The sequence below is a fragment of the Nilaparvata lugens genome, chromosome X (genome assembly GCF_014356525.2).
Source record: "Nilaparvata lugens isolate BPH chromosome X, ASM1435652v1, whole genome shotgun sequence".
Lineage (NCBI taxonomy): Eukaryota > Metazoa > Arthropoda > Insecta > Hemiptera > Delphacidae > Nilaparvata > Nilaparvata lugens.
The window spans coordinates 5,140,486-5,152,790 of record NC_052518.1 but is presented as its reverse complement, the minus strand read 5'-3'; the positions used below and the strand labels follow the sequence as shown (position 1 = coordinate 5,152,790).

Sequence of the window (12,305 nt, the reverse complement as noted above, 5' to 3'; positions counted from 1 at the left end):
ACTGCCATTATAACGTGGCACTAACCATTAGTTGTAGCTAATGCAAAAATTCAGTTGAATAATTGTGTGCTATAGTGAGGTACACGTTATAATGGCAGTAAAACAGTGAAGAATAAAATGCAAAAAGTCATGCAGTTTGTAAACCTTATGCAAAACGCATTATCTGAATTTCTTCAGGTTCAAAAGAAACACAACTCCTCCATTCAAGAGTATTCTATTGGAATAGCGTTTTTAATTCATTTTTGTTGAATTTAAAATGAATGTGTTGGCTGGGTTGCAGGTTGCCCCCTACCAGCTTGGAATCAGTGCTGCCAACCCCAGGCGCAGGCGCAGAAATGTCGGTGAGCAAAGGCCCATTGACGCCATCTTCGCTGGTGTTCGCTGGATCCAGTCCAAGTCCTGGAACTGACAAATCACGCTCAGGCGCCAAGACAGATCTCAGATTTACATGCAATAGTCCACAAATGGCTGACTCTCGCTTTCCGATGATGGGGTCACCAGTGCTTCCCAACAATTTCATGCCTCAGCAGTCGGCAAAGCTAGGTCAGCAGCCGTTTTTGGATGTGTCGCCCAATAGTAAACCACCGCCTGACTCGGTCAAAGAAGGTAATTATCAGTGTATTGGGCCTGATAATGTGCCGCTCAATCCGAACGGAATCACAAGACTGCCTGGTGTAAACAGTGGTAAACCTGGTTCACATTTCGATCCAATCACGTCTCTTGCTCAAATGAGTCAGCAGCTCACAACAAACGTGGCGAGTTCTGCTGTCAATCAACAGAATAACATGATGCATCCTGGAATGATGGGCTTTAATCAGCCCAATCCCAATATGCATATGATGCAGATGAACGACATGAATGCGCATGCGCAGATGCCTCACTCGTTCAGTCCTGGTTCTAATGGATCTGGCAGAATGATGCCTTGTCAAGGACCTAACAACTCCATCTCACCTAAACCGGGCATGATGCAGCCAGGCCCTGGCCCAGGTTATCCACCTCGGATGATGACTCGTCCCAATATGCCGCCCAACTCGTACAACGGCGCCAATATACAAGTGAAGCCAAGTGCCCCCAATACTATACAGTATCTTCCCACTAGACCTCAGGGTCAGGTGACGGGGCCGAGAGGACCGCCCAGTCTCGACTTTCTACAGCGGTACTCAAATCCGCTCACCAATTTGGATGCAAAAGTACCCACTCATAACCTGCAGTATTTTCCCAACAACTATCAACAAAACAACATCAACTCGAATGAGATGATGATGAGAGGGGGGAGGGGAGGGATGCGCATGCCCCCCCAAGTGAACTTTGCTGGTGATGGAGGTGGGGGCATGTTCCCGGGGCCAGTTCAGGGCCAGGGGCCAGTCCAGGGCCAGATTCACCCCCCGGATGCCAGCCAGCCCCTTCCACCGTCCATGGGTCAGGCCAATAACTTCAAGAACTCTTCTTTCATCGGGCCAACCACGTCAGACCCCAACTATGCTCAGCAGTTTCATAATTTCCAACAGCAGTTGTATGCCACTAACACAAGAAGTCAGATGAGTAATCAAGCGGTGGGAGCAAATCAACAGTTTTTTGTTCCTAAGTAGAAAAACGTTCATTCGGGTGTTTTGAAGAGACATTGCTTGATCTTATTACATTTATACAGACCAATCAAGTATTTGAATATCTATCTTCTATATGAATTATCGAGAGTTGATTGCCTTGATAATCCTACTCATGACAATCCTGTCTTGGAAAAATACTGTAATAACTTTGGAATCATCAATTCTTATTTTATTTCAAAATTCAATCAAATCTTATTCTAATTGAGTTTTTTATTTTACTTTTGTATATGTCCTAAGAAAGTATTTTTTCCATATTCATGATAAATACTATTAGTATTACATGATAAATTGATTGAGTTTTGAAATGTATATTCTTCAATTTAGAATTCTTAGTATGTTTCTGTTTAAAGAAATAAAACTGATTCTTTTTTTTCTTGTTCATGAAAAATAATAATTGTATAGGAGAATAAATTAATTCAGTTTTGAAATTTATTTCCTCCAATTCGAATTTTGAGTTTTGCTTCTGTCTAAAGAAATTGATGGTTTTTGTTAATATTCATACAAAATAATATTTTATAAGAGAATAATTTGATTCAGTTTTGAAATTTATTTTCTTCAATACAAAATAATATTTTATAAGAGAATAATTTGATTCAGTTTTGAAATTTATTTTCTTCAACTAATTCAATTATTTAGTATTATTTTTGTTCAAAGAAATTGTTATTATTATTGTCCATATTCATACAAGATAATATTTGTTTAAGAGAATTCATTGATTGAATTTTCTTTTTTTCTCTTGGACCTACTAATCAGCCTTTATTGTTATTGTGGGTCCAAGACAGAGTTATTGAAAGGGCTCCAATTCATTCTATTTAGCAACATTTCAAGGCTTGAAGTAAGTCCATCATAAGAACTATTATTTTTCAAGTTGAATTCAATATCCATACTTCTAATAACTTCACTACTTTTCCGCTTGGAAAATTAACTTTAAATATAGACAGACAGAAATATATTTATTTCCAAAAAACGCAAATTTCAAAATAGAAATCTAATGTACTCAAACACAGTTTCAATACAAAAGGAGTTCAAAAAACAAAAATAGTATCTACTCATACACAGTTTCAATACAAATGCAAATTCAAAATAAAAATCTTATGTACTCAAAAACAGTTTCAATACAAATGAATCTACAAAAACTGCAAATTGAAAAAATAATTGTATGTACTCATACACCATCTCAATACAAATGCAAATTCAAAATAAAAATCTTATGTACTCAAACACAGTTTCAATACAAAAGGAATTTACAAAAAAAATTGTATGTACTCATACACAGTTTCAATACAAACACATATTAAAAAATGAAAATCATATGTACTCATACACAGTTTCAATACAAAAGGAATTTACAAATTAAAATTGTATGTACTAATACACAGTTTCAATACAAACGTAAATTAAAAAATAAAAATCTTATGTACTCAACACAGTTTCAATACAAAAGGAATTTACAAAATAAAAATCGAATGTACTCATACACAGTTCCAATAAAAACGAAAATTAGAGAATAAAAATCTTATGTACTCAATCACAGTTTCAATACAAAAGGAATTTACAAAAAAAAAATTGTATGTACTCATACACAGTTTCAATACAAATGCAAATTAAAAAATAAAAATCTTATGTACTCAAACACAGTTTCAATACAAAAGGAATTTACAAAATAAAAATTGTATGTACTCATACACAGTTTCAATACAAATGCAAATTACAAAATAAAAATTGTATGTACTCATACACAGTTTCAATACAAAAGGAGTTCAAAAAACAAAAATAGTATCTACTCATACACAGTTTCAATACAAACGCAAATTGAAAAATATAAATCTTATGTACTCAAAAACAGTTTCAATACAAAAGGAATCTACAAAAACTGCAAATTGAAAAATAATTGTATGTACTCATACAACATCTCAATACAAATGCAAATTTCAAAATAAAAATCTTATCTACTACAACACAGTTTCAATACAAAAGGAATTTACAAAATAAAAATTGTATGTACTCATACACAGTTTCAATACAAATGCAAATTAAAAAAAAATTGTATGTACTCATACACAGTTTCAATACAAACGCAAATTACAAAATAAAAATTGTATGTACTCATACACAGTTGCAATACAAATGCAAATTACAAAATAAAAATTGTATGTACTCAAACACAGTTTCAATACAAAAGGAATTTACAAAATAAAAATGTATGTACTCATACACAGTTTCAATACAAATGCAAATTAAACAATAAAAATATTATGTACTCAAACACAGTTTCAATACAAGAGGAATTTACAAAATAAAAATCGTATTTACTCATACACAGTTTCAATACAAATGCAAATTAAAAAATAAAAAACGCATGTACTCATACACAGTTTCAATACAAACGCAAATTACAAAATAAAAATTATATGTACTCAAACACAGTTTCAATACAAAAGGAATTTACAGAATGAAAATTGTATGTACTCATACACAGTTTCAATACAAACGCAAATTACAAAATAAAAATTGTATGTACTCATACACAGTTTCAATACAAACGCAAATTAAAAAATAAAAATCTATGTACTCAAACACAGTTTCAATACAAAAGGAATTTACAAAATAAAAATCGTATGTACTAATACACAGTTTCAATACAAACGCAAATTACAAAATAAAAATCGAATGTACTCATACACAGTTTCAATACAAAAGGAATTTACAAAATAAAAATTGTATGTACTCATACACAGTTCAATACAAATGCAAATTAAAAAATAAAAATCTTATGTACTCAATCACAGTTTCAATACAGAAGGAATTTACAAAATAAAAATTGTATGTACTCATACACAGTTTCAATACAAATGCAAATTAAAAAATGAAAATTGTATGTACTCATACACAGTTTCAATACAAATGCAAATTAAAAAATAAAAATGTATGTACTCATACACAGTTTCAATACAAACGCAAATTAAAAAATAAAAATCTTATTTACTTGAACACAGTTTCAATACAAAAGAATATTAATAAATGAATATCATATGTACTCATACACAGTTTCAATACAAACGCAAATTAAAAAATAAAAATCGTATGTACTCATACACAGTTCCAATACAAATGCAAATTAAAAAATTAAAATTGAATGTACTCATACACAGTTCCAATAAAAACGAAAATTAGAGAATAAAAATCTTATGTACTCAATCACAGTTTCAATACAAAAGGAATTTACAAAAAAAAATTGTATGTACTCATTCACAGTTCCAATACAAATGCAAATTAAAAAATTAAAATTGTATGTACTCATACACCGTTTCAATACAAATGCAAATTAAACAATTAAAATATTGTGTACTCAAACATAGTTTCAATACAAAAGGAATTTACAAAATAAAAATTGTATGTTCTCATACACAGTATCAATACAAATGCAAATTAAAAAAAATCATATTTACTCATACACAGTTACAATACAAATGCAAATTAAAAAAAAATTGTATGTACTCATACACAGTTTCAATACAAATGCAAATTAAAAAATAAAAATTGTATGTACTCATACACAGTTTCAATACAAACACAAATTAAAAAATAAAAATCTTATGTACTCATACACAGTTTCAATACAAAAGGAATTCAAAAAATAAAAATTGTATCTACTCATACACAGTTCAATACAAACGCAAATTGAAAAATATAAATCTTATGTACTCAAAAACAGTTTCAATACAAAAGGAATCTACAAAAACTGCAAATTGAAAAATAATTGTATGTACTCATACAACATCTCAATACAAATGCAAATTTCAAAATAAAAATCTTATCTACTACAACACAGTTTCAATACAAAAGGAATTTGTATGTACTCATACACAGTTGCAATACAAACGCAAATTAAAAAAATTGTATGTACTCAAACACAGTTTCAATAGTAACATGAATTACAAAATAAAAATTGTATGTACTCATACACAGTTTCAATACAAATGAAAATTAAAAAATAAAAATCATATGTACTAATACACAGTTCCAATAGAAACGCAAATTAAAAAATTAAAATATGTACTCATACACAGTTTCAATACAAACGCAAATTACAAAATAAAAATCGTATGTACTCAAACACAGTTTCAATACAAAAGTAATTTACAAAAGAATAATTGTTTGTGCTCAAACACAGTTTCAATACAAAAGGTATTTACAAAATAAATATTGTGTGTACTCAAACACAGCTTCAATACAAACCCAAATAAAAAAAATTGTATGTACTCATACACAGTTTCAATAGAAACTCATATTAAAAAATGAAAATCATATGTACCCATACACAGTTTCAAAACAAATGCAAATTAAAAATGAAAATCATATGTACTCATACACAGTTTCAATACAAACAAATTAAAATAAGAATCGTATGTACTCATACACAGTTTCAATACAAAGCTAATAAAAAAAAAATTCTATGTACTCATACACAGTTTCAATACAAACGCAAATTGAAAAAAAATTGTATGTACTCATACACAGTTCCAATACAAATGCAAATTAAAAAAAATTGTATGTACTCAAACACATTTTCAATACAAACACAAATTAAAAAATAAAAATTGTATGTACTCATACAGTTTCAATACAAATAAAAATTAAGAAATAAAAATCATATGTACTAATACACAGTTTCAATAAAAACGAAAATTAAAAAATAAAAATCTTATGTACTCAAACTCAGTTTCAATACAAACGCAAATTAAAAAATAAAAATCTTATGTACTCAACACAGTTTCAATACAAAAGGAATTTACAAAAGAATAATTGTATGTACTCAAACACAGTTTCAATACAAAAGGAATTTACAAAATAAAAATTGTATGTACTCATACACAGTTTCAATACAAATGCAAATTAAAAAATAAAAATCGTATGTACTCATACACAGTTTCAATACAAATGCAAATTAAAAAATAAAAATTGTATGTACTCTTACACAGTTCAATACAAACGCAAATTTAAAAATAAAATGTATGTACTCATACACAGTTTCAATACAAATGCAAATTAAAAAAAATTGTATGTACTCATACACAGTTTCAATACAAATGCAAATTGAAAAATCAAAATATTATGTACTCAAACACAGTTTCAATACAAATGCAAATTACAAAATAAAAATCTTATGTACTCAAACACAGTTTCAATACAAACACTAATTTAAAAATAAAGATCTTTTGTACTCAAACACAGTTTCAATACAAAAGGAATTAAAAAATAAAAATTGTATGTACTCATACACAGTTTCAATACAAAACATAAATTTAAAAAAAAATTGTATGTACTCATACACAGTTCAATACAAATGCAAATTAAAAAAAATTGTATGTACTCATACACAGTAACATACAAATGCAAGTTGAAAAATCAAAATATTATGTAGTCAAACACAGTTTCAATACAAACGCAATTTACAAAATAAAAATCGTATGTACTCATACACAGTTTCAATACAAAACGTAAATTACAAAATGAAAACAATATAATGTATACACTAAGCTACCTACATATAGATCAACTAGGTTATCTAAGGTTACACTTCTGTTCAGTCTTTTAAATGCTATTTTAAAGGCTTCCTATTCTTTTACAGTATTCAAATTTTTATTCTAGTCATTTTAAGATGATATTTTTTGAAAGTGCACATCAATTTGTAAATTTGGCTTGTGGTGATAGTCCGATTTGTCAAAGTATCACATTCAAATCCCGGTCTTATGATAAAATTTGTTACTCGATTTTTATGATAAAATTTGTTTTAAAATCGTCCGGAGCTCTTCCAGTATTGGTCACTTAATACTTTACAGTTCTTTGCTATCAGTTGTCACATTTCAAATTAAATAAAAAGTAGTTCATTACAATCGTAATGTTTTATTGGCAGAAATAAAAAAATACAACATCTTAAATACATAATAAAAACAATAAAAATCTGACAACATGGGAAATACTATTACAAAATAAAACGAAATGCCAATTTAGTATTTTTGCATCTCGAGGTACTAGACCTGTTTGAGATGGTAATATTGTAAAATTGATTACAAAACTAGCGCTTGAAAGTAGTTACTGAGGCCGATTGTCGTCTTAAAAGTGTCACATATTAAATAGCAGTATCGATTATTTATCAATTTTAGCTTTGAAGTATATTGTACAATATTATGATTTACAAGTTTATTAGGATACATGAGAATTCTGAAAAAGGTATCTATATACCTACATTCCATTAAAAATCTCTTAGTAGTTCATATGTTCATTAAGTATGTTAAATGTTCATGGGAATATTTATACATTTATAGAGGCTCAAAGCCAAAAACTGTTTTCCAAAAACCTTTCCAAATTTTGATAGAAATGGAAGAGAGTCTGCGCCCGTTTATTCATTAATACCATGCAAGATAACAGTGAAGGGTTAATTCTCATGTGAAGTGAATACTTTTTGCATAGCTTTTTATAAAATTAGTTTTATTTACATCAATTTTATCTCCCAAATTAGAAAGAAATCAATTCATTTTTTGCGGATCAGCCCATTTCATTAAAAAACCCTAGTCGTTTAAATCAAGCGTTTTAAAAAGTCTAGAGGTTTCAGGGTGTATATATATCTTATACAACTATAATTTGATGTGACAACTGATGGTTATCCATTTCAAATGAGCGTAATCGATCTATACAATAACTCACTTTGTCATTTTGAACTTCTAACTTTGAATCACTATTTTTTCAAATAGAAACTTTCTATTGTAAATTCAATAACTCTTTATTTCAACAGACTTTACTTTCTTATATAAAAGAAAGTGTTTTCAGACATTGTAAAATCCCAACTGATGTATAGAAAATTATTGTTGATGATCCAGTTTTGTGTATAAAACCCTAATCTAGTGATAACAAGGCAATAACTTCTGATTATTTAGCGTAGGTGTTTTCTATGTAATCGTTACTGTAACAATGTAACGATAAATTTATTGAATTATAAATAATATGAATTAATGTTTAAAACTTTAACATTGTTAATGAGAGTTTGAAATAAACAAGAGCTGAAAACATAGATCTGATTAGTAGGGAGTAATTCAGTCTTATGAATTCCTAGAGGCAGAAGCTTGGAAAATAAAGGTATCTGCCTAGATACTTTCAAAATCAAAGTAGTTCATTTGTATTTGGAAATTGAATCCTTTTCAAGCGCAGAATATAACAATAATTATGTATTAATTCCAAACGATCCGCTTATAAAGGATTATAGATCTCTCTGAAAATATAAGAGTTCATCTATTTAAGCATGTTCTTAATGCTATCCGAATGAAGAGTTCAATGTCTTAAGATTAATAAAAATAATGGGTTAACTTGCGAACAAATCATAAATAACGTGAAGCAATTTAAAATGTTATAGTGTTAACATTACTGACATGACACTTGAACGAGTAGTTCGTATTCTTAGTTTTGTTTTTATATTTGTGGCCGTGAAGTATATTCTTGAACAAAAATATACTTTGACTTGAAACTTTATTGTAAGATTGGTCTTATCTAATACAATAATATGTACTATTTTGTAAGATTGGTCCCATTCAATAATTTGTACAACCTGAACCGAGCGTAAATTGAGTCTTGTATTATATGATGTAACCAGCTGATATTCAACTTTTAAATGTTCTTTCAACTGTGGAACCATTGTAATAGTATTGATTATGTATCTAAACATGTAAAAATAACAATCTGTACATTATTAGCATTTAAATTATCCAATATGCACAAAGCATTAAGAACTATCTTTCATGTACTGTGTCTACAAAAATCGGTAAACAGTATTTGAAGGTACTGTAAATAAATAATTGTCCCACAATCTTCATTTTTACTCTGTTTACATGCATATTATATTTTCTGTAGAATATTATTTCCGTGAGTCAGAAGCCAAAATATTTGTCGCATCTGTACAGATTTTTATTCAGTATTAATATAATGAAAATTTGTAATATTTTCAGTCTTCCGCTTGGTTGCACAAATGTCGATTACAGTTTTTTTTAGATTATGCTTCTCACTAGTTAATAAAAATCAGAAAGTCGAAATGTGATTGAAGTTTGTGCAACTGACCCCTAGTATTTTCTATTAGCCGAAACATCGTTTTTATATAAGTAAATCTGATGAGAAATCGAGTACCTAGCAATAATTCTCATTTCTCTTTACAAATTAATTTGAAAGCAATATTTATTTTGTAGGTGCATTATATGAGGAAAATTACACATTTATGTGTATGTTTAACATAACTTGACATAAGTCTTTGATTCTTTCCTATCTTATCAATATAATGAAAACTAGATAGACTTTTTGATTTGATATAATTCTTTAGTTATTTTTTATGCTTGAATGACTATGTGAAATAATTCTCAGTTATCAATACTTTTAGTAAATTTTTATAATGAACTGAGTAAAATGTTTAATAGTAGTTCAATTGCTTATTAATTTATAAAAATAGCTGTGAGGTATCTTCACTTCCGCAATTTCAATCCTATTTTTATAGTAAGACGTTTCTCAGACTTTTTTAATTGTTTGTGATGATGGCAGAAATCGTACATGATCTCTGGAGTTGACAAATTACCATTTTCATAAAAAATCGCTTGTACTTCTTGAATATCAGGATCTCTTAGAAGAGAAGCATCAACTGGATATAATATAATATGATTTAGGTATTGAAGTATTTTACTGGTCCTTATGATTGAAAAAATTATTGGTTAAAAAATATGACATTAAATGAACCTTGTACCGATATAGTAAATATATTCCTTAGTTATTTTCAAGAAACATTACTTATGGAATGTCTTTTGTTAGAGAGTGAGAATTATTTATTTAAAAAATTATCATTTATAATTATTAATATTATTTCTACATAAAATATGAATTAGTATAATATTCTAAGGCTTTTTCATTGTTGTCTCGATGTTTCTAAAGATCAAAATTGAAGTAATGATGGTTGTTCAAAGTTACTGAAAATTTATTGGTAGCATAAATATTGTCCAACAAATGACAAATACTGTCAAGAATCTCTGAATTGAAATGGAAAATCGTTAAAAACTGCCAAATGTCGAGGAACCAAAAAATGTATAACTATATCTGCTATTGTATATGAATCTCGATTTCAACGCAATAAAAAATACAATTATTGGTAGCTATATTAATTCTTTGTCTCATTGCTTGTTGTACAAACAGTGACCGAAGATTTAGGTACTGTTTATCTACCATAAATCTATAATGCTTCCAAGCTCTCATCGTTGTTTGTTCTACCGGTCAAAAATCTTGAAAATTCTCAAGATGTACATTTTTAAAAATACATAAAACAGTCTTGATTGCCTCGATTAAATTTTTTAATAATCAGGCTTTTCTGTGAATCTTTTTGTATGTTAATCATGTTCACACATAAGTTGAACTTTTCTATGTAATTGAATGTTGATTATCTATATAAGCGAATTTGTTCATCTATCTGTAAATAATATTTTGCTAGTTTGTTACAAGACTTATCCTGAATAGATTAGTAAAAAATGAGGTCTAGAGCACTCGGGTTGTAAAACAATTATTCATAATAATCATCAGATTTTATTGGATGAATGAATCTAGGCTCGTACTAGTTATGTGCTGCACAAACAGATGTAGAACATCACTACTGCGCCCTTAGCTTAACCATTATTGAAAACGATTTCAAACTTTTTTTTCAACCATCGTTGATAATTATTTTTTCCTACAGTTACGTTGAAAAGTGGCCATTGCTGCACTGATTACAGAACGCAAAGAATCACTTTTCCGCTCTAGTGCGGGAAAAATTTTTCTGCACTCCAGATTTGCAACATGGCAACGCAAAATACTTAGTAGGTTATATGGAGCAACAGTGCAGCAAAATCAAAATGAAGTTGGTAACAGTGACTGCTGTGGCTGCTATAGTGAGCAGAGGTTCAACGAAGCACAACGCGCTAATTATTACTATTAGCTGATATTATAACCAACGACAACATTTTTATTCAATTTGACAATAAATTAAGGTTTTTATCAATAATAAAATTACACAGAAAAACATTTGATGCATTTCAGGCAATTTTACCCATAATTACCCACTTTTCATATTCAATGGTAACTGTAGGAAAAACTTAATGTGAAATACGTGCGCAAAGTTCCTCTGCTGCACTCAAGAAACCATTCCGCCCTCGCCTACGGCTCGGGCGTAAACGTTTCTTTCGGTGCAAGCAAACTGTCACTTTGCGCACTAGTTGCACAAATAACTAATTTCATGATGTTTTCGATAATTCAACTTTTGTACTGATTTATTCAAAGTGGTATTTTCCATTTTTAAGGTATGATTGAACCCTCATGGGTCCTTAATTTGGAGATTCATCTTGATCCATTGATTTAAGAAATTTTGAGCTCAATGTTACTGGATTATATCTTTATTTCTTATATCTATACTGTATTAGTAGTAGACAAAATAGTCTCAGCAAAATTAGTACACCACTCAAGCTAATCAAATTCTCGAATCTGTAACAATTTATTTTTTGTGCAGTAATATTTATACATAAATTGTAATAGTACTGTATGTCATTTGGTAGTACCTTATAATTTTGTTCGTATGTTTTGAATGCGACATGTATAAATTATTGTCATCAATAATATTACCCGCAGTGCCTTAAATGATATGTT

The 12,305-nt window shown here is 29.1% G+C and overlaps 1 protein-coding gene across 1 annotated transcript in view; it reads left to right on the top strand.

The window, feature by feature from the left end:
• Positions 1 to 1,856, top strand: part of LOC111060129 (protein BCL9 homolog) — a 34,104-nt gene extending 32,248 nt beyond the window's left edge. Inside the window, exon 10 of the mRNA XM_039442283.1 lies at positions 281 to 1,856. Coding sequence (XP_039298217.1) covers positions 281 to 1,589 — 1,309 coding nt within the window. The 3' untranslated portion in view covers positions 1,590 to 1,856. The remainder of the gene's footprint in view (positions 1 to 280) is intronic.
• The last annotated feature ends 10,449 nt before the right edge of the window (positions 1,857 to 12,305 follow it).